The sequence below is a fragment of the Lutra lutra genome, chromosome 14, assembly GCF_902655055.1.
Source record: "Lutra lutra chromosome 14, mLutLut1.2, whole genome shotgun sequence".
NCBI classification, from domain to species: domain Eukaryota; kingdom Metazoa; phylum Chordata; class Mammalia; order Carnivora; family Mustelidae; genus Lutra; species Lutra lutra.
In genome coordinates this window covers 57,535,832-57,560,880 of record NC_062291.1, presented here as the reverse complement: position 1 = coordinate 57,560,880, position 25,049 = coordinate 57,535,832, and the positions used below count along the sequence as shown (strand labels likewise).

Below are 25,049 nucleotides of genomic sequence, written 5' to 3'. Positions count from 1 at the left end.
ACACCCAACATGGGGCTCAAACTCATGAGCCCAAGATCAAAAATCGCACGCTCCTGACTCAGCCAGCCAGATACCCCTAAACCATTAATTCTAAACATATGAGCAGAGATGCTTCTTATATTAAATTAGATGTGGGGGTACATGGGTGACTCAGTCAGTTAAACGTCTGCCTTGGGCTCAGGTCATGATCCCAGGCTCCTGGGATCCCGTCCCACACCTAGCTTTCTTCTCAGCGGGGCACCTGCTTCTCCCTTTACCTCTCTGCCCACTGCTCTACCTACTTGTGCTCTCTCTGGCAAATAAATAAATAAAATCTCTTCTAAAAATAAATAAATTACATGTGAATTCAGTTATAAAAAATACATATATTTCACATTTTCACAAGTGGGATTTTCTTTCACCAAGCAAAATATACCTTATAGGTCCTTTTAAAATTAGTTTTTCTTCCTGTTCACAATATGAGTTTAGAAGAGGGAGAAGAGAATGAGTTTAGAAGAGAAGAGTAAGAGAAACATACACAATAATCACTTATTAATGATGATAAAATGATTGATATTATGCTAACAGTAAAATCAAGTAACAGTCACAGACTAGTATTACTAATGAGAATGAAAATGCTCATCACACAACAGTTTTCCAGTAACAGCAGCTCTCATAGGTTAATACTAGTGTTCACATCTTCTAACCTAAACGTAAGTACTGATGTGTTAACATATTTAACAGTGGTGGAAAACTACTATGTAACTTCATACAGCAATTGCAGGAAGTTAAATAAAAAGTTTGCTCTGGAAGAGTTCAATTCTGTGTTTTACTTTTACCTGATAAGTTAGGTAAATATTTCAAACGTTAAAAATATCACACAATTATTTCTGTGGATAAGAGGAAGCATTTATGGTAAGGGAAATCCCCTGATTGCTTCAATAAGAGTTATTACTCAATGTTTCCCAACTGACCAATTATTTTTTTTAATAATCATCTTATCTTCCTACATTCCTAAATAAAGGCAATAAAACAGTGCATGTGAAAGGGTGGGTTTTTTTTTTTTTAAAGTATAAAATGTTCTATGTAGATATAAGATGGTGACACCAGTAATTTAGATTTTCCCCAAGCTTTCTATATGTCAAGTTTTGGACAATTTGTTTACTCCCCTACCTTATTACACTCACCAAAAATCTTATGAGACAACTTTGTTTCTACAGGATCCAGGTCAAACTTTGTAAAAAAAAATAAACAAAAAAACACACACAAAGAAACCTGTGATGGACTAACCTCCTAACTTCTAATGATTTAGAAGTTATAATACTCCCTTATTTCAAATGGTAAAGTACAATTACAAGTTTTTGAATACAACTGAGAGATACAATTGAGTACTTTTTTCCTCTTTAGTATAAAACATCTCAAACGGGGCACCTGGGTGGCTCAGTGGGTTAAGCCGCTGCCTTCGGCTCAGGTCATGATCTCAGGGTCCTGGGATCGAGGCCCGCATCGGGCTCTCTGCTCAGCAGGGAGCCTGCTTCCCTCTCTCTCTCTCTCTCTCTCTGCCTGCCTCTCTGTCTACTTGTGATCTCTCTCTGTCAAATAAATAAATAAAATCTTTAAAAAAAAAAAACAAAAAACATCTCAAACATAGCTTCCAAATACCAAAACTTCAAATAGAAGTCCATAAATTACTGTTCACACTTTTTTTTCTTGTAGCCATTCCCTATGACTTATCCTGCTCTTACAATTCAAAAATACAAATTACCCAAAACTGGATTATAATTAGAACTTCATTATCATTCAGTTACTCAACAAAAACTGGCTTTGCACATGTAACTTCCTTGGACCACATAACATTCAGAAAAATGATTATGTGATAAATCAAAAGAACACATATTTGTCTCTAACAAAAAAATGTGGAACAAAAGGAAAAAAATACAAAAAATCATTATAAGGTGTCAACCATATACAGCCTTCCTAAAATACCCCTCAGAATCCATTAAGGATTCTCAGACTAATTCTCCCACCTACCTCCTAAGAGTCTCAATTTCATCCTTAAGACATCATTACACCTGATATGTAACACCAAATCTAATTCAAAAATCTGAGAAACTCACAAGAACCAAGTCTTTTAAAACAGTATAGTTTAGCACCAGAAAATAAATTCATACAGTAACTTGTAATGAGTAAATATAAACTATCAAATATCTGAGTTTCATAAAATGCAACCAAAAGATACAATCTTAAATTTCAAAAATACTATTATTTAAATTTCTCTCACTACTCAAATCTGGATGAGTCAGACAAAATGTCTACATAAAGGTATCCCTCTGTACTCAAACTTTTGTTATTTACTATTCAAAACTCAAGCATAGAACAGATTTAAATAATGTGGTTTGCCACATTATCTGAATTTGATATATGAACCCTCACTATAGAAAGGCAAGAATTTCAAAGACCTGGATAGCAAAGTCTATCTGTGCTGTGACACACAACTCTTATCATTTGGGGTCCCTGGCTGGCTCAGTCAGTAGAGTATGCAACTCCAGATCTTGGGGTTGTGAGTTCAAGCCCTATAATGGGTAGAAAGACTACTTTAAAACAACAACAACACTGGGGCGCCTGGGTGGCTCAGTGGGTTAAAGCCTCTGCCTTCGGCTCAGGTCATGATCCCAGAGTCCTGAGATTGAGCCCTGCATGGGGCTCTCTGCTCAGCAGGGAGCCTACTTCCTCCTCTCTCTGCCTGCTTCTCTGCCTACTTGTGATCTCCATCTGTCAAATAAATAAATAAAATCTTAAGAAACAAAAACAAACAAACAAAACCACAAAAACACAGAGGAGTTCCTGACTGGGAACTCAGTCGGTTAAGCTTCCAACTTTTGATTTTGGCTCAGGTCATCATCTCAAGGTCTTGAGATCAAGTCCTGCATGGGGCTCTGTGCTTATCACAGAGTCTGGATGAGATTCTCTCCCCCTCCCTCTGCAAAACTCCGTGTGCTCTCTCTAAATACGGTATTTTTTTAAAAACCACAATTTTCATAATTCATATAAAAGATATTAAAGATAGTTATTATAGTTAGATATTAAAGATAGTTCTCGCCTATCATCCACTACTATACACATTACTCCTTTTACAAGGTATTTTGAAGTTTCCTTCTGGTCTGTAATTATTTTTAAATTGAGAGTTTAAGAAAAATATTTGTAAATCATACACTGATGTGGTTCTAGTGACCAGAATATACTCTCACATCTCAACAATAAAAAAACAAATAACTCAGGGGCGCCTGGGTGGCTCAGTAGGTTGAAGCCTCTGCCTTTGGCTCAGGTCATAATCTCAGGGTCCTGGGATGGAGCCCCACATCGGGCTCTCTGCTCAGTAGGAAACCTGCTTCTCCCTCTCTCTCTGCCTGCCTCTCTGCCTACCTGTAATCTCCATCAAATAAATAAATAAATAATCTTTAAAAACAAACAAACAACTCAATTTTAAAATTAGTTAGGGATCTGAATACACATTTCTCCAAAGAAGATACACAAATCCCCAAAAAGCATGTGAAAAAGTGCTCAACATCACTGGTCATTAGGGAAATGAAAATAAAAACCACAATGAGATACCACTTCAGACCTACCCAGTAAAACAGCTACCATCAAAAAGACATCGACAATAACAAATGTTGGCAAGGGAGTAGAGAAAATGGAATCCTCATTCATTGCTGGTGGGAATATAAAATACTGCAGCTGCTTTGGAAAACAGTTTAACATTTCCTCAAAAAGTTAAAAGTTATCATGGGACCCAGCAATTTCTCTTAGGTATATATATCCAAGAAAAGTGAAAACAAATGTTCATAGCAACGTAATCCCAATAGGCAAAAAGGGAAACAATCCAAATGCCCATCAACTAATGGATAAACAAAACATAGTATGTCTATACAATACAGTATTATTTAGCCATGAAAACACTAAGTGCTGATAAATGCTACAACATGGATGAATCTTGAAAACATGCTAAGAAGGCAGATACAAAAGACGATGTATTGTATGATTACATCTATATGAAATACTGAAGGTTGACAAATCCACAGAAACAGAAAGCAGACTGGGGATGCCAATGTCCAGGTGCAGACGGAATGGGAAATGACTGCTAACGGGTTTGGGGTTTCTTTTTCCGGCAATGAGTGTTCTGGAATTATACAGTGATGTTTGAACAATATAGCGAATAAACTAAAATCACTGAATTGTATATTTTAAAAGGGTGAATTTTATGGCATGTAAACTGTATTTCAATTGAGAAAAGAAAAACTTCAGGGTATTGATCACTGTACTTGGGATACTTCCTGCATGCAAGAGACAATAAAATGAACTAAAAGTTCACATTGGAATTATCCCCAAAACAACGTGCAACTGTAAGGAGCAGTAAAAGAATTTTTTAAATGTCCGCAGAGTAATTTAGAGGGTAGTGACGGTGTAAGTTTTTAACCTGAAACTACAAAAACAACAGCTTTGTTTATTCACATCTACCCAATATCCAGATTCCATACAGCAGATGGGTAGACATAAAGAAAGAGATTCTGAGGCTTCTTAGCCAGTTTGCAAAACAGGAAAAAAACTCAATCTCATTATTTAACATATACTTTTATTTGCCACAAAAGATACTTTCCAGCTGTTTCCAAATACCAAATGCGACCTCTAAGGATGAAAATTTGTCAATATTAAGGATATTCAAAGAATACATATGCCACTGATTTTAGGCAATTCCAAAAATACATTTTGTGCAATGGAATATAGTATAGCCTCCAGAGAGTTTACCTAAAAGAGATACTGTTTTTGGATAACAACATCATTCCTGTCAAGACTATGTGAAAAAAAGTATGTGTCACTGTTGAGCTCCACAATGAAATCGTCAAATAAAGGAAACATTCCTCTCCTAAGGAGAGAAATGCACTGGAAACCCCAAGGTGGCTAACAAAGAGACCCCACTTTTCAACCTATGTTAGAAAATCCTACAGCCTGGGGCACCTGGGTGGCTCAGTGGGTTAAGCCTCTGCCTTCGGCTCAGGTCAGGGTCCTGGGGTAGAGCCCAGCATCAGGCTCTCTGCTTGGAGGGGAGCCTGCTTATCCCTCTCTCTCTCTGCCTGCCTCTCTGACTACTTGTGATCTCTGCCTGCCAAATAAATAAATAAAATCTTAAAAAAAAAAAAAAAGAAAGAAAAGACAAAAGAAAAGAAAATCCTATAGCCTATCTTTGCAAACCTATCATCTATCCATCTCCTACAAGAATCATGGTCTGCAGTTTAAACAGTTTCAACTCATTCTTGTCCTTTGCCACTTTTATTTGTTTCTCATGACAGGAATGCCTCTTACGTATTCATCAAAATTAAGCAAAAATCTGCCTCCTTGTTCATGAAGCCTTCCTACATCATTTCAAAGGATTTCTTTCACTTCTAAATATGCCTAGCACCTGCGTGCACCACAGCATGGCACATTTTGCCTTGTACTATAAATGAATGCACTGTATCTTCTCTAAGTACTAAAAGTTCTTAAAGGTTAGCATAGCTTTTGTCTGCCCACAATGCCAGGTACAAATTTAAATGAAGTACTTACCTAACTGCCTTTCCTTTCTAAAAACAACACTAATACAAGTAGCTAAATAATTAGATGGATGCTCTGAAGTGGCAAGTCTCCACAGACTCTGAACACCTAATCCTCACTGAAAGAAATTACAGGCCATCCAGTATAGCCATAAGGCAGGGGAAAAAAAAAAAAGGCATTATTCAGAGGCTTCCTAGAAGTGCTCTGGCTACAAGCACATTTGAGGGAATCAAGGAAATTTGAAATAACTCTGTGTTAAGTCAAAAAGACTTACTGTGCTCTATTTCAGCCAAGTTGAGTAAGCTGAAATCAACACAACTTTCCCTACTTTGGGAAGAGCTTTTTGAGAATACAGCAAGGATGAGGAGCAGCCAAGCAATAGGTCACATCACACCAAGATCAAGAACCTCGATCTTCCTGGAATATGGACCGCCAGAGTCCCAGAGGACACCTCAATAATCACCGGGGTACCAAACACCCATCTTGATCACAATCACGGTCTGAAACTGCTCCTGTCTCCAATTCAACTAAAATATAATAATGGAAACACAAACACCTCCACAATCCTGATGCACCCCACCACACAGTCCCCCAAAATAGAATCAGATTTTGGAAATAAATGAGAATTCATTTTTAACACAAAGACTGCTATAAATTAAGTATCATTTAGAAACCAAATGACCCTAAAGTACTAAGATAATCAGTCAACAGAATCAAATAGGTTAACTGTTCAGAACCAATCTCATTAAAATAAATGAGGAATTATTATGTTTGCCAGGGACAAACATAGTTGCCTTTTGCATTTTATCAGAATCATTACCAGCCTTTTTAAGTATAGAAAGTTAACACTACTACTGATTTATTTAGAACTTTCCTCTTAAAGAAATTACATGTAACAAAAGAGAAAATAGGAAACCAAATTGATTTTAGCTGCAAGACTATCAATTACTATGTATTACTGATCTGCACTCTAGATTTCCTGAACTTTCCTACCTTCAAAGTTGAAATTTGGAGTTAAAAGTACGCTAAAGAAACTGATAACCAGATTAAAATCCCCCTTCATAAAACGAATCAAAATTTGATATTCAATTAAGTTATTTACAGAATTTTGTTAGTCATCAAGGGAAGGGGGGGGACCACCACCTTGTCAAGCAGCACTAAGTTACTACTAACACTAGCAATGACTGATAAAAAGGGGGCCTGAGGCAGAAGGCAAGGATTCAAAGCAAACAAATAGAATAAGATAAACAACTCATTAAAACCATCTGAACTAAAGAGCAACTTTCCAAACCTACAGGGTTACAGTCAATTTAAAAACCTTTTAAAAACTAAAAAGCCCTACCAAAAAAAAAATCTCAAAAAAAAGTGAACCAAATACAAGAACTAAAAATTCTTCAAATTTCAGGATTTTATAGTCTTAATTCTGAAAACTCATTAATTTCACACTGTGCAAAACCTGCACACCTTCATAAACTCTTTCATATGATGGTTACAACTAATAATTCAAAAAGAGCTTAATCTGATGTAACATTTTAGCAAATGTAGGGTAGATTTGAAAACAATACAAGCTGAGACAGAGTAAATGATAACTGATAGCCAAAAGGCTTTCTGGAAGGCAGAGCTGAGCTTGGATTGGCAGGAGGGAAATTTTAAAATTTATCCACAAGTCAACTTACACCAAAAATTGTTTCATGCCTTTATTACTTACACAAGCATGTTTTAAAAATGTACTTTTAACCTGTGGACAACCAAAATGATACCAGATACCTTAAAGCATTGTTGTCTATGTTAATTTTGATGTTACAGTCTTAATCCTTAACAAAATTCACATATATTTTCAAAATGAAACACTGCAAAAATGGAAAGGCTTATATTCTCTAGGTAAAGGTTACCTTATGTTTCACTTACTTAAAGTTTCAGTTTTGCTTTTTAATCTATTACAGAAGACATCTCTTGTGGGACATTGTAAAGGGCATACCCTCCTGTCAAGCCAGAAAGCTCAAACACAAAGACACAGAGCTAACCAAGTGCTGTAATTCTTCCAAACTGAGCCTCTCCACACCCCCTCCACCCTTCCCCCCAACAGATATGTCTATTAAATCAGTGTCTGTTCTCCCCCTCGCACAACAAAGAGAACTTCTCACCGCATGAAATTGCCGCTGAATGGACACCAGAAAGCAGGATTTGCATAATTCCTTCCAACGAAACCCTGTCGGGAAGGAGGGGATGAGGGGCCCAAGCGTAATGGATAGAATCTCCTAGATTCTGCTGGGGAAGACCTGGTTCCCAAGAATATTCCCTACGGGGGGGGGGGGGGGGGACGGAAGGGGGAAAGGGGCTGGAATTCTACGCCTCCCCAAGACTGGGCCTGGGGAACAGAGGAGCAGGAAAAGCATTTCCCCACAGAGCAGCAGCACCGAAGCAAAGATGGGGAAATAACAATGCTGGAGGACAGGAGAGTCAGACACAAGGATGGACTGGGGCTAGGGGGCGGCGGGCGGAGCGGAGACACCACACGGGCCACTTACTTTTTGGAGGGGGGTTAAATATATGAGTTAAGCCCTTATGGTCCCGCCGGCCGCCGCACAGAGGGAAACGGGACCTTGGGAGAGAAAAACAGACAAAACACACAGTGTGAGAGGCGCAGCTCGGCCGCCCGGCCCCTCCCGGGGCGCCCCCGTCCACACTCCCTTCTGCCCGTGGGGAAAAAGCCACCCGAGGCCCCGTAGGCTGGGAGGATTGGGGGCGGGGGGGTCGAGGCTCTCGGCGAGGCGGCGGCTCCGACAAATCCCCCGAGAGGGGACAAGAGGGACCCCCCGCTCCGGTTTCTCGGTCGGACCCAGTTCCACCCCCCATCCTCCCCGACGCGCACACACCGAACACAAATACGCACACACCGACCCGAGCGTCGAGGATTAACTCCCCGGCCGCCGCTGCCGCCGCCAGCAGAGGAAGTGCAGCCGCTGCCCCCCGCGGCCATGACACCCTACTTGGCTCGGTCAGGCGGACCCGGGGCCTGTGACAGCTCCGGCTCCCTCCGCCCCCATCTCCACCTCACGCCTCGCACACGCCCGAGCGCCGGGCGTCCGCCCGCCCGCCGCCGCGCGTGCACGCAGGGATTGGGGCGCGCGTCGCCGCGCGTGGGGGAGGGGAGGCGCGGGAGGGGAAAGGCTCCGTGTAGAAGGGGCTGAGCAGGTCCCCCCACTCCCGCCCCCAGCTCCCCGGAACCGGAGGCGGCGCCCCCGGTCAAGTGGCAGCACCGCGGGGCGAGTCTCCACAATAAGCCGGCGGCGACGCCGGGCCGCCGGGCTGGTGGGGGGTGGAGAAGCGGGGGAAGGAAGGGGCACGCGCTCCCGCCCGAGAGCCCGCCCCGGGGAAGGCGCGCGGAGGGGAGGGGCCGACGCGCGTGCTCAGGCCAGACAGGGGAGAGCCCGCCCGGAGGTTGCGCGCGCCCGCACTCCGGGGGGTGGGGGAGGGGGACGCCCGAGCCAAAGAGGGCGGGCGGGCCGGAGCAGCAATTGCCTCTGCCCCGGCTCCCTCCCTTGTCCGGGGCAGGCGGTGGCGGGGCGGCCCGAGGGCCGGAAGCGGCCGGGGGAGGGTCTCACCTACACAGTGAATGAGCTTGTGGCGCCACGAGTCCAGTTCTTGCCGAAAGCCGCGTCTCTCAACGGAGCATTGCTGCCGCCTACACACCCTCGCCATCTTCTGCCGCCCGCCCAGCCCTGCCTCCTCCGCGGCCCCGCGCACGCCCAGCCGCGTCGCCCGGGGCCGCGCACGCACCCGCGGCCTGGGCGTCGCACCTCCCGCCGGGGGCGGCGCGGGGGCAGGGCCGGCCTCACCTCGCGGTGGCCCCGGCGTGGTCCCGGCGGCTGCCTGGGCGTGCGCCGCCTCGGCGCTCGGCCTCGAGAGGCCGCTCAACCGCGGTCCCCACGTTTCTCGTCCGCGGCCGCTGCCAGCTCTGGCCACGCGGGAAGGCGCCTTCGCGGGGCAGAAGCTCGCCTGGACCCCCGATCCTGCGCCGCCTTCACTCTGTGTCCCAAGGCCACCGCTGCCCCTTTCTCTCCCTTCCCGGGACTTTTTGTGTCTTAAACTAGCCCCATTTATCACTTCTATCCTACGTATTGCCCCCCCACCAACTGTTGCGAGTTCCGTGGTAACCGCTTCTCTGAACTCAGTAGAACCTGCTGCTTTCAGGAGACTAAGAAGCAGAGTTCAATATCCGGATGCCCGTGGAGGCACTAAGCCCCAAAGTTTTAAAAACCGGGTAGGCTGTAGTTTATTAAGTAATGGGAAGACTTGGTCAACGTCCGTAAACCCAGTAAAAATTGAATCAGGCGTTTTAAGTGAAAACTACGAGGTTTCTACCAACAAGGCTGATCATAGGCGAAATTCTCAAGGTGGCACATTCGGAACCCCTCCTGTTTGTGTAGTAAGAGATTTAAGAAAATTGTGCTAAAGTGAGAATGGCATTTCAAAAGAAGGCTAGGTTAACAATACTTAAAGAGTGTTGGAAAATGGCGTAATTCCATATTTCAGGAAAGACTCGAGAAATATTTTCAGTGATTCAGGTGAAAACCTGGGTAATTAAATCACCCTGCGTACGTAGGGCACTCACTACCTGTACCCGTTTAAACATTATTCTGAGCTTAATTGCCTGACTGCTATTTGGGAGGGAAAGAAAAAAGAAAATGGAACGAAAAGATAAAGGGGGGGGGGGGGGCAGGGGGAGTGAAGAATAAATGGAAAATAGATCCCTCTTTAGTACCCTGGGGTTCTGGCCTCTTCCTCACATTTGGGGGTTAAGTTTAAGGACGGTGCATTCCTGCTTTTAGATATTTGAATTTAAATGTGAAGACTTAATCTTAATTACTGTAGTAGGTAAAACAAAGTCACTAAATACTTGGCAGGCAAGAATTCCATTGGTGTATTGATTTCTGTCTTTTCAAAGTAGAGGCCCTAGTCTCTCAACCAGGCACTTGTGGAATGCCCTCTTTATCCAGAGATAGATATGGACTAGTCCATCCAGAGATAGACTAGGTGGGCCTCTTGGGTAGAACTGGTTTGAAATGTACAAGTAGGAAGGCACCTTTGCTCCCCAAATCTAACACCAATGATTATTCCACAATTCTCAGAAGTCCACCATATTTCACCTGCTAAAGAGAACTGTCAAATGAACAAACTATTAAGTCAGGAGGTACTGAATTTCTGTGTACACAAAACTATCCTGAGTAGTGAGGGGAAAGGACAAACGTGAAATGAAGGATCGCTGAGGACACCCACCCGCCACTTGTAATGGCAGGACATTTTCTCTCTTCAATCTGAATCTTCTTTTCTTCGCCGCTAGGTGGTAGGTTTGAGTCTTGCAGCTCTTAACCAATTTTCTATGGTTTTTGCAGGAACTATGCTTCATAAAGTTTCAAATAAATGAATGACATGTAACTTTAAAATGAGTTAATGAATGTGCTTTCCAATACCCATATAATCTTCTTGAAATGATCAAGCCAAAGGTAATACTTCCTCAACATAATCTCTTAAAGTCTCAGACATGTAGATTAAAAGGATCCTAGAGACTTCAGAGATTGACTCTAATTTGAAGTATGGAATTACAAGCCCAGACAAGTAAAGTGACTTGACCAAAGTTGCATAGCTGCTCAGTAGAAAGAGGACAATAAAAGCCAGCAGCCAGATTTCCCAGTTCCCAATTCATTGTTATTTCCATTACTCCACTTTGAATTGCAATTATTGCTTTACTTATTTTAAGTTGGGAACCAATATACAGTTGACCTCTCACAAAGGCTTATTTGTAAGAAAGGATGAGGGAACAATAGAAGTAATTATCATTTACTGAGTATTTACTATTTGTCTAACATGGTAATTTTATTTCATTCCATCTGAATAACAATGCCAAAAAGCTGGTATGATTTTTACCTATTTTTTATATTTTCCAGATTAGAGATTCAAGACTTAGAGGAGTTAAATGACTTTGTCCAAAGCCACAAAGTTACCAAATGGCAAAGTCAGAATCCTAAGATCTCTCTGACTCCAAAACCCTCTAATTGTTCTACAAGTAGAAGCAGGACACCACACGCAGAGAATTCATTTAATTCCATGTGAGAGGTTATGTTCCATTGCACAGTTGAGCAGTTTGACAAAAATGACCTTCTGTCATATGTCAGGCGGTCCTAGGCACCTAGGACACATAGATATCTAAGACATAATTTCTGACCTCTAACTCTTTGGGCTACCCTGGGATAGGATCTTAGCTGGAAGTTCTTTCCCATTCTGGGGAGGATTGAGCATTACAACACAGTGGCTAAGAGAGAAGAATCTGAAGACACAGAGAGATTGATTAGAATCTTCATTCCATCCCTTAGAACCTGTGCGGCCTTGACAAATTAACTTTCCTGGTCATCAGTTTCCTCATGTGACAAAGAAGATAAGAGTCTGTAAGATGTAGATTGTGTGAAGATGAAATGAAACAATCATGGACAGTGGCTGTCACATTGTTAGCATGAAATGACCATCAGTTTTCATGATGAGGCTCCCATCTGCTTGTCCTGACTGCAGAGTGACAGGAAACCATGATGCTTGTATAGTTTGGGATGAATATGTAACAGCGCAAAGAAATAACAGCAATGACCTTGGCCTTTGAAAACAACATTCTCTGAGTCATGTTCTATAGTTCTTGCAATAGGCAGATGATAGGGAAACACAGAGCACAGAAAATGACAATTAGAGAGTGGGGGTAGCCTCTGTGAACCATAGGACTGGTTGGTCAGGATTATATCAAGCTTGCATCTGATTAGTTGGAGATGGCATATAATATGGGAAAGGACATCAGAGAAATGGGAGGATGAAATGGATTGGAGCCTTTGCAAGAATGAAGTCTCCTGTTGGGAGACCTGTTAAAAAACATGGTCAACTTCTCATGAATTCCAGTAAGTGACACTTTTAAAACCACTTTTCATGGATTATGTCTTCTATTCCTTACAACAACCCAGTCAAGCATCCCCATTTGATAACCGAGCATGAGCGGCTAATTTGCCTAACTATAGGTTATGCCTAACTATGATTTGGCTTCACACCCAGGCAATCTGGGTGGCTCAGTCACTTAAGTGTCTGCCTTCAGCTCGAGTCATGATCCCAGGGTCCTGGGATGGAGCCCCAAGTCTGGCTCCCTGCTTAGCAGGGAGTCTGCTTCTCTCTCTGCCCCTCCCCCTGCTCATGCTCACTCCCTCGCTCTCTTGGTCTCTCTCTCTCTCAAATACATAAATAAAATCTTAAAAAAAAAAAAAAATCCAGGCAGTCTGGCTGCAGAGCCGGCTTTTTAATTCTTTGCATTATTTTGCTTCCTGTGCTGCAGGGACCTAGAGTGAGAGACAAAACCCAGCAGACAGAAGGGAAACTGGGACAGTTGGTAGAACTGCTTCTGTAGGGGCTCTTCGTGCTTTAGTAAGATTTTCCAAGTTCCTCTCTTTTCAGTCTGCCTGTGTAGCCAGCAAACTTTATGACTTTATGTGTGTAAGTGACATTTTTTTTAAGTTGTATTGAGATATATTTCACATACTTTAAAATTTACCTGTCAGTGGTTTTTAGTATATTTACAGAGTTGTGCAACCAGCACCGCAATCACGATTAGAACATTCTCATCAGCCCCAAAGAAACCCCAGGTGTATTAGCAGTTACTTCCCATTCCCTCCTCTCCTCAAACCCTGGCACAATGAATCTACTTTCTGTCTCTGTGAATCTTCTTCTTCTGGACATTTCAGGTAAATGGAATCATACAACTAGTGGTCTTTTGCGACTGGTTGCTTTCACTGAGCATACTGTTTGCAAGATTCATCTACGTTATAGTATGGATCAACACTTACTTCCTTTTTGTTGCCCAATTACATTACATCATATGGATATACAGCATTTTGTTTATCCACTCCAATTGATGAATGCTTGATTGATTTCATTTTTTGGCTATTACAGGTAATGCTGCAATGAATATTTCTAAACACATTTTTGTGTAAACATGTGTTTTCATGTTTGTTTTAAATTTGAATATGCAGGGGGCGCCTGGGTGGCTCAGTGGGTTAAGGCCTCTGCCTTTGGCTCAGGTCATGGTCCCAGGGTCCTGGGATCGAGCCCCGCGTCGGGCTCTCTGCTCATCAGGGAGCGTGCTTCCTCCTCTCTCTCTGCCTGCCTCTCTGCCTACTTGTTATCTCTGTCTGTCAAATAAATAAATAAAATCTTTTAAAAAAATAAATAAAATAAATTTGAATATGCATTTTTGCCTATTTTGAAATACTTTCAGATTATAGAAAAGTTGCAAGAACTTCTATATTCCTCTCTCACAAATCCCCTAATTGTTAATAAATTACCACATCTGTTTTTGCTCTCTATGTATCTATATACATGGTTTTGTTCTTGTTGTTGAGTCTTTTTATGAACAATCTGATAGAAAACTATAGACTTGACTCCTATCATCCCTAAATATCCAGTGTGAATGTCTATAAACCAAAGACACTCTCCTTCATAACCACCATATAACCCTCCATTACATCCGGAGATCAACACTGATACAATACAGGCCCTATTAAAATTGTACTCTCTGTTACCAACGATGTCTCTTTTCCTTTTCTGGTCCAGAATCCCAACCAGGAAGTTACGTTGAATTTAATACATACATTCTCAATCTCTTTGATTTGGGTACAATGCCTCAGTCTTTTCTTTGTTTTTTCTGTGTGTGTGTGTGTGTGTGTGTGTTTTGTTTTTAGTGACCTTGACACTACTAAAGAGGACAGGCCTCTCATTCTGTAAGATGATCGTCAACTGGGTCTATGCAGTGTTCCTTATGACTAGACTCAGATCATACATTTTGACAAGAAAAGCCACAGAAATGAGGCTGGGGTCTCTGGGCATCTCATCAAGGGTTCATGATGTTAACTCTTCACATTATTGTGAAGAAAATTTTGCTCATCTGGTCAAGTGGTTTTCTCCACCATAAAATCACCATTGTTTCCTTTATACTTGATAAATATTTTGTAGGGAGGTATTCTGAGATTATGCCAATGTCCTGTCCCTTGCCCTACCTACCCACCAGCCTTAATATCCATGAATCATTGCCTGAATTGCTTGTCACAATGATCATGGTCAAAAAGTGATTTTCTTACTTCACCATTTCTTCTGTATTTTATTTAGTTTACATTTGGATATAAGAGTTTTTTCCTCTTCCTCGTTTACTTGTTTATTCTTTACTTATGGACTCATCATTTCCTATTTCATTCAGTGGGTTGTAATGTATTGCTGTAGTTATTGTCATCATTCCAGATTTGGCCAGTGGGAGTCACTTCAAGCTGACTTTTATCCTGTTGGCATACCCCCATCATTCTACAAATAATTTCCTCACTTTATGGTACAGCTAGGTGTTCTAGGCTCATTTTGTATTTTCTCTGCCTCAGCTCTAGAACGAGTCCTGGTTACTTTTAGTGGAGGACAGTATTTAGATATCAAAATTTGGGCTCAGTGCGTTCACTCCTACTGGGATGTCATGGCTACTAAGTCCTAGCAGCAGTCAGAGCTAGGAAATACATGTGTGTGTATACATATGTATATAGACACATACACCTATATTTATATTTGTATATCTCTAAATATACTTATACACCATGAGTTTATGCTGATCCATTTGATTCTAATCCAGCACCTCTGAATATCTACAAGCCTTTCCCTGTTACACACTTATAAATCCCCCTTTGACAGTGAGAATCCAGGTTCCCATATTTTTTCATATTGACTTCAGTATATTTATTTGCTTGACCCCCACTGTATTTAACAACCTCCTGCCTCCTAGGCCTGCTATCTCCAGAAACCCTTCTCAAGAGTGTCATCTTCTGGCTACCCAAATATCATCACCTACATGGCGCACCACCATCCAGTGGATGTCAATTCTCCGCACATTGAATGACATACATTCTGTGACTTTCTAGCCAACATTCCAAAAGGAACTCTAGAAACTTTCCAAAATTTATAAAGAAAAATAAAGATCGATGAATAATTACAACATTGGTTTTGAAAAAGAAGAGCAGGGGTGCCTCGGTGGCTCAGTTGGTTAAGCATCCAGCATCGGACTTGATTTCTGCTCAGGTCATGATCTCAGGGTCACAGATAGAACCCCACGTGAGACTCTGTACTGGATGGGGAGCCCGCTTAAGATTCTCTCTCTCCCTCTCCCTCTGCCCCCCACACTGCATGCATGCACGTGTGCTCTCTCTAACAATAAAAAATTTCTTAAAAAAGAAAAAGAACAGCAAAGATGAGTATGGTCAACACAGGAACATGCAGCTTAAATCCTCCTTCATGGTAAACTCACAGTCTGCCTTGTAGGGAATGTGATCACTACATAGCCTCCTGCTGTCAACAGCTTCAGGATTAGCCTCAGCTGCTCAGAGCTATCTTGCCCAAGGTCACATCTTTCTGGGGCTGCCAGGATATGTGACTAAGGGCTAGCAGGCTATAGCCTGGTCATTTCTGCCTGATGTTGGACACTCTGACAGTTAATGCTTGTTCCAAAGTACTTCACGGGGCTGGCTGGCTGAGGCTTTGTAGACTTGCACCTTAGATCACTTTCTCTGCCCAATTCTGCTCCCCGCCCCACCATTTCCACTCATAGGGTGCTAATCCCTAATAAACCTTTTGCATCCCAAAGTTCATCTGCAATTCTGCTTCCAGGGAACCTGACATGTGACAAGGAGAGATTAATTGTACTAGATATTATAATATAAGGCCATAGTAATAAAATTACCACGGTGCTAGCATAGGAAGAGGGAGATGATAGAAAATAGTATCTTTGGGGCCACTACGTTAAGAAAAATTTTAAGTTCATGAGATATTTTCCCAAATGACAATGGAATTAATTAACTAAGATATAAAGAGTTTTCAGAGGTTGTAGGAATAAAACTTAAATATATTTAGCATTGGGACCCCTGGGAGGCTCAGTTGGTTAAGCATCTGCCTTCGGCACAGGTCATGATCCTGGAGACAGTGGGGGCGGAGAGGGGCATGTGCAGAGAGGACGGAACTCAGTGGGGAGCCTGCTTCTCCCTCTGCCTGCCACTCTCCCTGCTTGTGGGAGCTCTCTCTGATAAATCAATCAATCAATCAATCAAATCAAATCTTAGTATATCTTTAGCATTTTTTTAAGGAGTAAGTGACCATTTTTTTCTAGAAGTCCTCAGAATCATATTCTATGTTGATCTTTATACTGATCTATTTACCTGAACATATGGTATTTCATTCATCTGGTTCTCAGGAAAAAACAAACAAACAGTTCACTGTTGTCTTTGTTAGGTGACTATAGGGGAAAGGGAAAAAAAAAAAAAAAAAAAAAAAAGAATCACCAGAAAGGAGTTATTTATAACTAGGTAGCAAATGAAGGTTGTTTCCATGGAAAATTTGTTTCAACTTTTAAGCCTGAAAAGGTATAAAATGCATCTGAGTTAGGGAAAATGAAAAGTGTTTAAAACCAAAGGAAGTCTTCAAAGAAAAGTTTAAGTAAAAAGAAAGTTTGGTAAAATCACAGAGTACTTAAATATTCTTGCTGAGCTTTGCCAAAATGTACATTTCAAAATTAATATCTGACAAAGATGACCCCTCATTACTGAGCAGCCACTCTAATCTGTTCGCATGTCATCTTTGAAAGATTGGTTGGTTATACAGAGCCTGCTGTGTACCAGCTACCCAAGAATGGATGGCTTGTTCTGGTCAATGAACTGATTGTGAGCACAAGCGAGACACATGACTTCTAGGCCAGGTTATTTTCATGGGTCCGAAGATGCAGGTGCACAGTCATTAGCGATGTAAATTATCTTCAAGGATAGAAGCAGAAGAAATAAAGTGGGGCATAGAATTCAGATCTACTCACTCCTTATACAATGGTCTTTCAATGCTGGCCTCCAAGAATACTAGATATGACATGACATGACATGATATGATATGATATATATGATATGATACCATACTAGCTTATTATATATTTTTAAGATTTTCTTAATTTTTGCGAGAGAGAGCTAGTGCATGAGCATGAGCAGGGGAGGGAGGTGTAGAAGGAGAAGCAGATTCCCTGCTGAGCAAGGAGCCCCATGCAGGACTCATGCCAGGACCCTGGGATCATGACCCGAGCCGAAGGCAGACGCTTAACCAACTGATCCACCCAGGTGCCCCATACTAGGTTATTATAAAAAGTCGTTTCAGGGCACCTGGGTGGCTCAGTTGGTTAAGCGTCTGCCTTCAGCTTGGGTCATGATCTTGGGTCCTGGGACCGAGCCCCACATCAGGCTTCCTGCTCAGTGGGGAGCCTGCTTCTCCCTCTTCCTCTGCCTGCTGCTCCCCCTGTTTGTGCTCTCTCTCTCTCTCTCTGACAAATAAATAAGTGAAATTTTTTTTTTTAAAGTAGTTTCATCAGTGCAGGTGAATCTAAATTATTTCTTGAAGATAATTAACAGTCACACACACAAGCCACAATACAGATTTCTTAAATCCACCTATCAGTTTGGGGGGAAAAATCAGAGTAACTTATATGAATCTGTGGAATAATGATATTGTTTATTGAGTGAGGACTCCAAGTCTTGAGTTAAGCACTTTACCTAGCCTTATTTTATTTCATACTTAAAACAATTCCACAAAATAAGTACTATTTTTAAATCTCGTTTTAGAGTTGAGAAAAACAAATCACAGAGTTTAAATCTCTTACTCGAATTTACACAACAGGTAGATAGAAAACTTTGAACTCAGGAGATTCTAGTAATTTGGTTTTTATCCTTTTCACCGTAGTATCTCACAGATGAAGGTAAATGGTAGTGTGGCTTTTGAATGTAATTAAAAGATAGCCAAATTTCCTTTTACTTTGTCTATATCAATTTAAACACCATGCTATTGGCATTTAACAAATACTTACCCACTGAGTCTTTGAGGTTCTACATCGTTTAATTGGGATCTGGGATCCTTGTTTCTTCAGAGGATAAAAACTCCTGGGCTGACTAATACAGTTATTCTTGAAAGATGATAACAGCATTAGAACATAATTAGTAATTCTACTAACCAATCCACACTCTTTTTCTTAAATCTTGTTAATATTCTCTTATTTGTGATTTCTCATTGAAATGTCTTCTCTTAAGTTCAAGCACAGTCATTTGTCACTAAAGCCATGTTATGCTGAATGTCTTATACAATTACATATGTTTATGACTTCTTATTTTCCCTGCAGCACAGGCCTGTAATTTCTTCTCAAGCGTTGTCTTATTGAACTCATAGCAGTTATTTTCAAATCAATTGAAATGCAGAAGTAACAAATTCCGGAGCATGCACTGTAGAAGCCTTGAAACGCTGCAGATAAACCGGTACAGCATAAAACAAAGGACAACTCCTCTGCTCGTGGAATGGGTGACATTTCACATAAGGAGAGAATAAATATACTCAAGTGATGAATGACATCTTGATCTTTTCCACACATTCACTAAAAAAAAAAAAAAGAAAATATAATCTCCACTAGTTGCTTGCAGTTGATGTTACCTTAGCATAAAAAATTCCCTGTTATGCTGTAAAAAAAAAAAAAAAAAAAATTCCCTGTTATAACTCTTCTTGAAAATTACTCTGTAACATCTCTCTGAAGATGTTACACTCTGTAACATCTTTTAGAGTCTCCTTGACAGATGCTTTCCTAGATGCAGTGCTACTGATGCCAATCAGCTCTAAGGGTTCCAGAAAGGGATGTTGCTGCACAGATGCTTCCGTATTGTGTGACACTTCGGTATCTAGCAAACTCGATTGGTCAGTTCTTTGACCTATCACCCTTTCAGACACTTCATTCAGGACCATGTCATCTTTATACTTCTGAAATCAATTGGACATCTCCTTTGATAATGCTTTATGATTTTCAACAAAGCACTGATTTTTCCAGCCCTCATTTTCTTTTTTTTTTTTAAGATTTTATTTATTTATTTATTTATTTATTTATTTATTTATTTATTTATTTATCAGAGAGAAAGAGAGAGAGAGCACATAAGCAGGCAGAGAGGCAGGCAGAGGCTGAGAGAGAAGGAGGCTCCCTGACGAGCAAGGAGCCCGATGTGGGACTCCATTCCAGGACCCTGGGATCATGACCCCTGCTGAAGGCATCAGCCCAGCCCACTGAGCCACCCAGGTGTCCCCAGCCCTCATTTTCTATTTCTTCAAAAGGAGAAGGTTGGCTAAGTATTTCCAACTTTCCTTAGAGCTTGAGTTCTCTTTAGTTATTAGGATTCATCAATGTCAAGTGCTTGAAAGTTTCAAATGATTTCACATTTGCATATTTCATAAAATACCTCAACATGGAAAAAAGAATTAAAAAATTGTGAGTAAATACCATGGCAGATTATGTAAAATAAGTAGACTCAACTTTGAATGAACCCACACATCTTAATTTGGTGTAACTAATATTATAGCAACTGTTCTTCTGTTGGGTCCCCCAAAATTGGGTACCCCGTGATTAAAGGAGCGAGACTGATAAAAAGTGAAGGTCAAGCAAAGCTTTACTTCGCGCCAAGCATCAAGAATCAGATCGACCGTCAAACAGACCGGTCGGGGACGCCCCTTACAGAGGATGACCCCTCCCTGTTTTCCAGACTAACTTTTATAGAGCAAAGGCCATGTGGTTGGGCCTGGCCACACACAGGTGGCTAATTGAATTACAATTCACCCCACAGTAGCCATGGAAACTAGCCCATCACCTTGGTAGCTAGGAGACAGTATGCGCCTCCACTGACTGAATACCTCCACCTGACCTGACTCACCCTTGTACTTGGACTTTGTTACAAGGGACTGGTTTCCCCGGACTCCTTTTAAATAAGTTCCCCTGGGGGGGGCAAGGTCAATTTAAGTTTTACAACAAAATGGCAGTTCAACTGGGGTGGGGCCGCTCTGGCTGAAGAGGCCCTTACACTTCATATGTGTATCTCAGCTTCAGAGCTTAAGATATTAGGAGTTTTCTAGGAAGGAGACAGTATATGTAGGAAATATATGTGTAGCTCTTGTTGAAAGCACTGCCAACAGCTTCAAAATTTGGCACATACCTTAAGGGGATATGAAGACTAGTAGAAGTCTTCATTTGACTCCTGAAACATCCAATGTCTTCCTACAACCCCATATATATGCTAAAATCTCTTGCTGTTCCTGCACTGGGATCTTCCGCCCCAGGGCCAATCCTGGATTCTCAGCCTCCTGCTACAGTCAGCAATTGTCCCCCCCCCCCCCCCCCCCCCGCCCCGGGCAAACGTATCCTTGGTGCCTGCCATTCAGTACTCCCTCTAAGGCCATCAACTGTTACCTATTTTGGTGCAGTCCCCCACCTGTGTGTGCCCCCCACCCCCAGATCCTGAGTTATGCTTTCTTTTCAAATTCATATCAGAATCTTTAGTCAAATATATACTTTGCCTTGTTTACTATGGTTTCATGGAGGGGGGATCTGAATCAACTTTCAAAGGCATATTTTACCTTATTTACTCTTAATGCTCACATGGCTCACAGATCATTTTTCAAACAAAAGGAAAAAGAGGGGCATCAGTTTGGCTCAGTTGGTAGAGCATGTGGCTCTTGATCCCAGGGTCATGAGTTTGAGCCCCAAGTTGGGCATAGAACTAACTTTAAAAAATAAAAAAAAAAAGCAGTTTTCATGGCTGACTTCCGTCAATATGGGAGGCTAGACACTATGAAACATTAATGTTAACACATCACATAGGATTGCAATAAACAAAATCTTCAAGTAGTCCATAGTAAGAAGTATGCTAAAACCAGGATAGAGTAGCAAGAAGCTTGGAGATTGTACTGCCCTGAAGGTAAATATATCAGTGTACCAGTTGATCAAAGACAAAACCTTGGGCTAGTTCCACAGAGACTTCTTGAACCTTGAACCTCAGATTCCTAAACAAGGAAAGATCTTTGAAAAAAGCTATAGTTCCCAAGATGGTGGTTCCTGTTGGCTCCTAGTAGAAGCATCAAAAAATTCCCAGTTTAGGGGCGCCTGGGTGGCTCAGTGGGTTAAAGCCTCTGCCTTCGGCTCAGGTCATGGTCTCAGGGTCCTGGGATGGAGCCCCGCATCAGGCTCTCTGCTGAGCAGGGAGCCTGTTTCCTCCTCCCTCTCTCTCTGCCTGCCTCTCTGCCTGCTTGTGATTTCTCTCTGTGTGTGTCAAATAAATAAAATCTTAAAAAAAAAAAAAATTCCCGGGGCGCCTGGGTGGCTCAGTGGGTTAAAGCCTCTGCCTTCGGCTCAGGTCATGATCCCAGGGTCCTGGGATCGAGCCCCGCATCGGGCTCTCTGTTCAGCGGAGAGCCTGCTTCCCTTCCTCTCTCTCTGCCTGCCTCTCTGCCTACTTGTGATCTCTGTCTGTCAAGTAGATAAATAAAATCTTTAAAAAAAAAAAAAATTCCCCAGTTTAGGCCTGTAGGATCCCCCAAAATAAATACATATAATCTTAGCCATTGCCAAACATAAAAGAAAATAAACCACTATGACCTACAATCAGAACAACAGGCTGATTTAGACTTCCATGGTCTTCAGATATCGGAATTATAAAATCAAAATATAAAATACCTTTGCATGAAATTTTAAATTGAATTACAAAAATGGTCAAGCCAATAAGAGACCGGCTACCCAAAGTGGGAATTTTTGAAATAGAATTAGAGTGTACTTGGGGTAAGCATCTGTCTGCCTTTGGCTCAGGTCATGATCTCAGTGCCCTGGGATCCAGACCCCTGATGGGCTCCCTGCTCAGCCAGGAGCCTGCTTCTTCCTCTCCCTCTGGACCCCCACCCTCCTGCTCTCTTGCACTCTCTCAAATAAATAAAATCCTGATTTTTAAAAGATTTTATTTATTTGAGAGAGAGAGACAGCATGAGCTGGGGGACAGGCAGTTGGAGAGGGAGAGGAAGACTTCCAGCTGAGCAGGGAGCCTGACACAGAGCTCAGTCTAGGACCTGAGCCGAAGGCAGACGTTTAACTGACTGAGCCACCAGCACCCCTCAAATAAACAAAATCTTAAAAAAAAAAAAAGTGTTCATGAAAATATATATTAAGACATTTTAAAATTTCTTAAAGCCATTGGTTAAACAGCAGATTAGGCACAGATGTTAAGGATGCAATGGAAGTTGAATCTAAACAAATCACCCAAAATGTCATACAAGAAAAGGGTATGAACATTTTGAAAGTGGGATTGAGAAACATGGAAAATAGAATAACAAAGCTAATTTATGGATTTCCGGGCAATAAATTAGTGAGAACAGAGAAGAAATCGCTGGTAACTTAACAGAAAATAATGTTCCAGTTCGGACAAAAGATATAGATCCATACACACCCAAAACATTTATAGCAAGCTTGTAAGTAAAACACTCTACACCTACTTTATATAAACTCTAGGACACAAAGGAATACTTTACAAGCAATTTAGGAGAAAAAAATAATTGGAAATGAATGACCACCTGACTGAAGATTGTACAGCAACAATTCAGGTTAGAAAACAAATTGATCAACATCTTCCAAGTGTCAAAAGAATCTATTAATCTGGAATTAGAAAATGATGAAGGATAATTGGAAGGCCGGCCCAGACAGACAAGGGCCCCCACCCTGAAAAGAAATCACCCTTAAAAGGATTTTACTGTAAGGGCCTATTTAGCTAGAGCGATTCCATCCGGGTTAAACAGTGATTTTGTTTATGCAGTAAAACTTAAACTGACCCTGCCCACCTCCCAAGGGAACTTACTTAAAAGCAAGCCCAGGAAACCAGGTAACAAAGCCCAAATACAAGGGTGGGTCATGACAGGTGGAGACATCCAATCAGTGGGGGGTGCATACTGTCTCCCTAGCTACCAAGGAGTATGGGCCCTGCCCTTTGGGCACCTTTTGGGCGCCAATTCTGACCAAGGTGATAGGCTAGTTCAAATAGCTACTATGGGGTGAATTGTAATTCAATTGGCCACCCACGTGTGACCTATCATGACTGTGTAGCTTTCTCTGTGTGTTACAATCTCATTGGCCACCTGTGTGTGGCCAGGCCCAACCACATGGCCTTTGCTCTATAAAAGTTAGTCTGTAAGGCAGGGAGGGGTCGCCTTTTTGTAAGAGACTGCCCTGACCGGTCAGTTTGATTCTCAATGCTTGGTGCGAAATAAAGCTGTCCTTGACCTTCTCTTTGTATCAGTCTCGCTCCTTTAATCAAGGACCCATTATTGGGGGACCTTACAACACTACCTGAAAGGAGCCCTCCACCCTTTCCCACATGATAAATAGATGACAAAAACCTGATTGAATGACCGGTGCTTAATCAGAGAAAAGCCCGCCAATAAGCCCATAAAAACCCCTAGACTTAGAAACTCCAATTGTAACCCTATTGGGTCCTCCTCTGTCTTCAGGAGTTTTGTACTCTCATTCAATGTAGTTTACTACTGTTCAATAAAACCTTGCTTTGCTGCCCACCTCTCTGCCTGGTCTTCATTTTTCAGAGCAGCAGGACCATGAACCTGGGGCATGAAGGAGAAGGAAATCCTGTAACAAAAACATTGACCCAATCTCAATTTGTGAAATTGTCTTTCAAGAATGAAGGCAGGGTGACCTGGATGGCTCAGTCAGTTGGGTGCTGGACTCTTGATTTTTGGCTCAGGTCATGATCTCGAGAGTCCTGGAGTCCAGCCCCATCTTTGGCTTCTGCTGGTGCCCCTCTCCCTGCTTGTGAGCGTGTGCACTCTCTCTCAAATCTTAAAGAATGAGGGCAGAACAAATCTGTTTTGAGATTAATATTTGGGAAAATCTGCCACAGATCTTCACCAAAAGGATTTTTTTTTTTTAACCAAAAGAACTGTAAAAAGATGACTTCAGAAAGAAAAAAAAATATCTTGGAACAAAGACTTGAGATCTGGTGAGTAATAGCAAGGAAACTGGTGAACTTGTGGGTAACATTAAATAAACATTATTTATATGAAATAAAAATGTTATGATGTATCATTTGTGTGTTTTTAAAGGACTAAATGAAAATACGGAGTAACAAGTTATGAGTTAGGAGTGGAGGGTGTAGAGGTGTTCTAAAGACTGTAATTCAGCAGAGGAACAGATAATGAACTATAGACTTGTTGATATAAGCAGGCATGATAAACTTTTCAAGAATAGCTAGTAAACGAATGGGAATAGTATATAGACCTTAAAATTTGTAGAGAGGTAAAATGAAATTAAAAAATGACAAACTTTTAATTTTTTGTTTAAGATTTTATTTATTTATTTGACAGACAGAGATCACAAGTAGGCAGAGAGGTAGGCAGAGAGAGAGAGGAAGGGAAGCAGGCTCCCCGCTGAGCAGAGAGCCCCACGCGGTGCTCGATCCCAGGACCCTGAGACCATGACCTGAGCCGAAGGCAGAGGCTTAACCCACTGAGCCACCCAGGCACCCCCAAACTTTTAATTTTTGTAAAGAAAAAAC

General features: G+C 41.7%; 1 protein-coding gene across 16 annotated transcripts in view; it reads right to left on the bottom strand.

The window, feature by feature from the left end:
- LCOR (ligand dependent nuclear receptor corepressor) overlaps positions 1-9,305 on the bottom strand; it is a 144,251-nt gene extending 134,946 nt beyond the window's left edge. For 3 of the 16 annotated variants that reach the window (XM_047701986.1, XM_047701983.1, XM_047701981.1), the window contains exons 1-2: positions 9,175-9,296; positions 8,094-8,167 (exon numbers count right to left, since the gene is read on the bottom strand). Coding sequence is in view for 8 of the 16 variants with exons in the window: in XM_047701978.1 (XP_047557934.1) it covers positions 8,094-8,167; positions 8,463-8,545 (157 nt within the window). In the remaining 8 variants the exon portion in view is untranslated. Of the gene's footprint in view, positions 1-7,709; positions 7,775-8,093; positions 8,168-8,462; positions 8,870-9,170 lie in introns of those variants that run through there. The other 13 variants (XM_047701979.1, XM_047701982.1, XM_047701974.1 and 10 more) reach the window with 12 other exon arrangements.
- Positions 9,306-25,049: the final 15,744 nt, after the last annotated feature.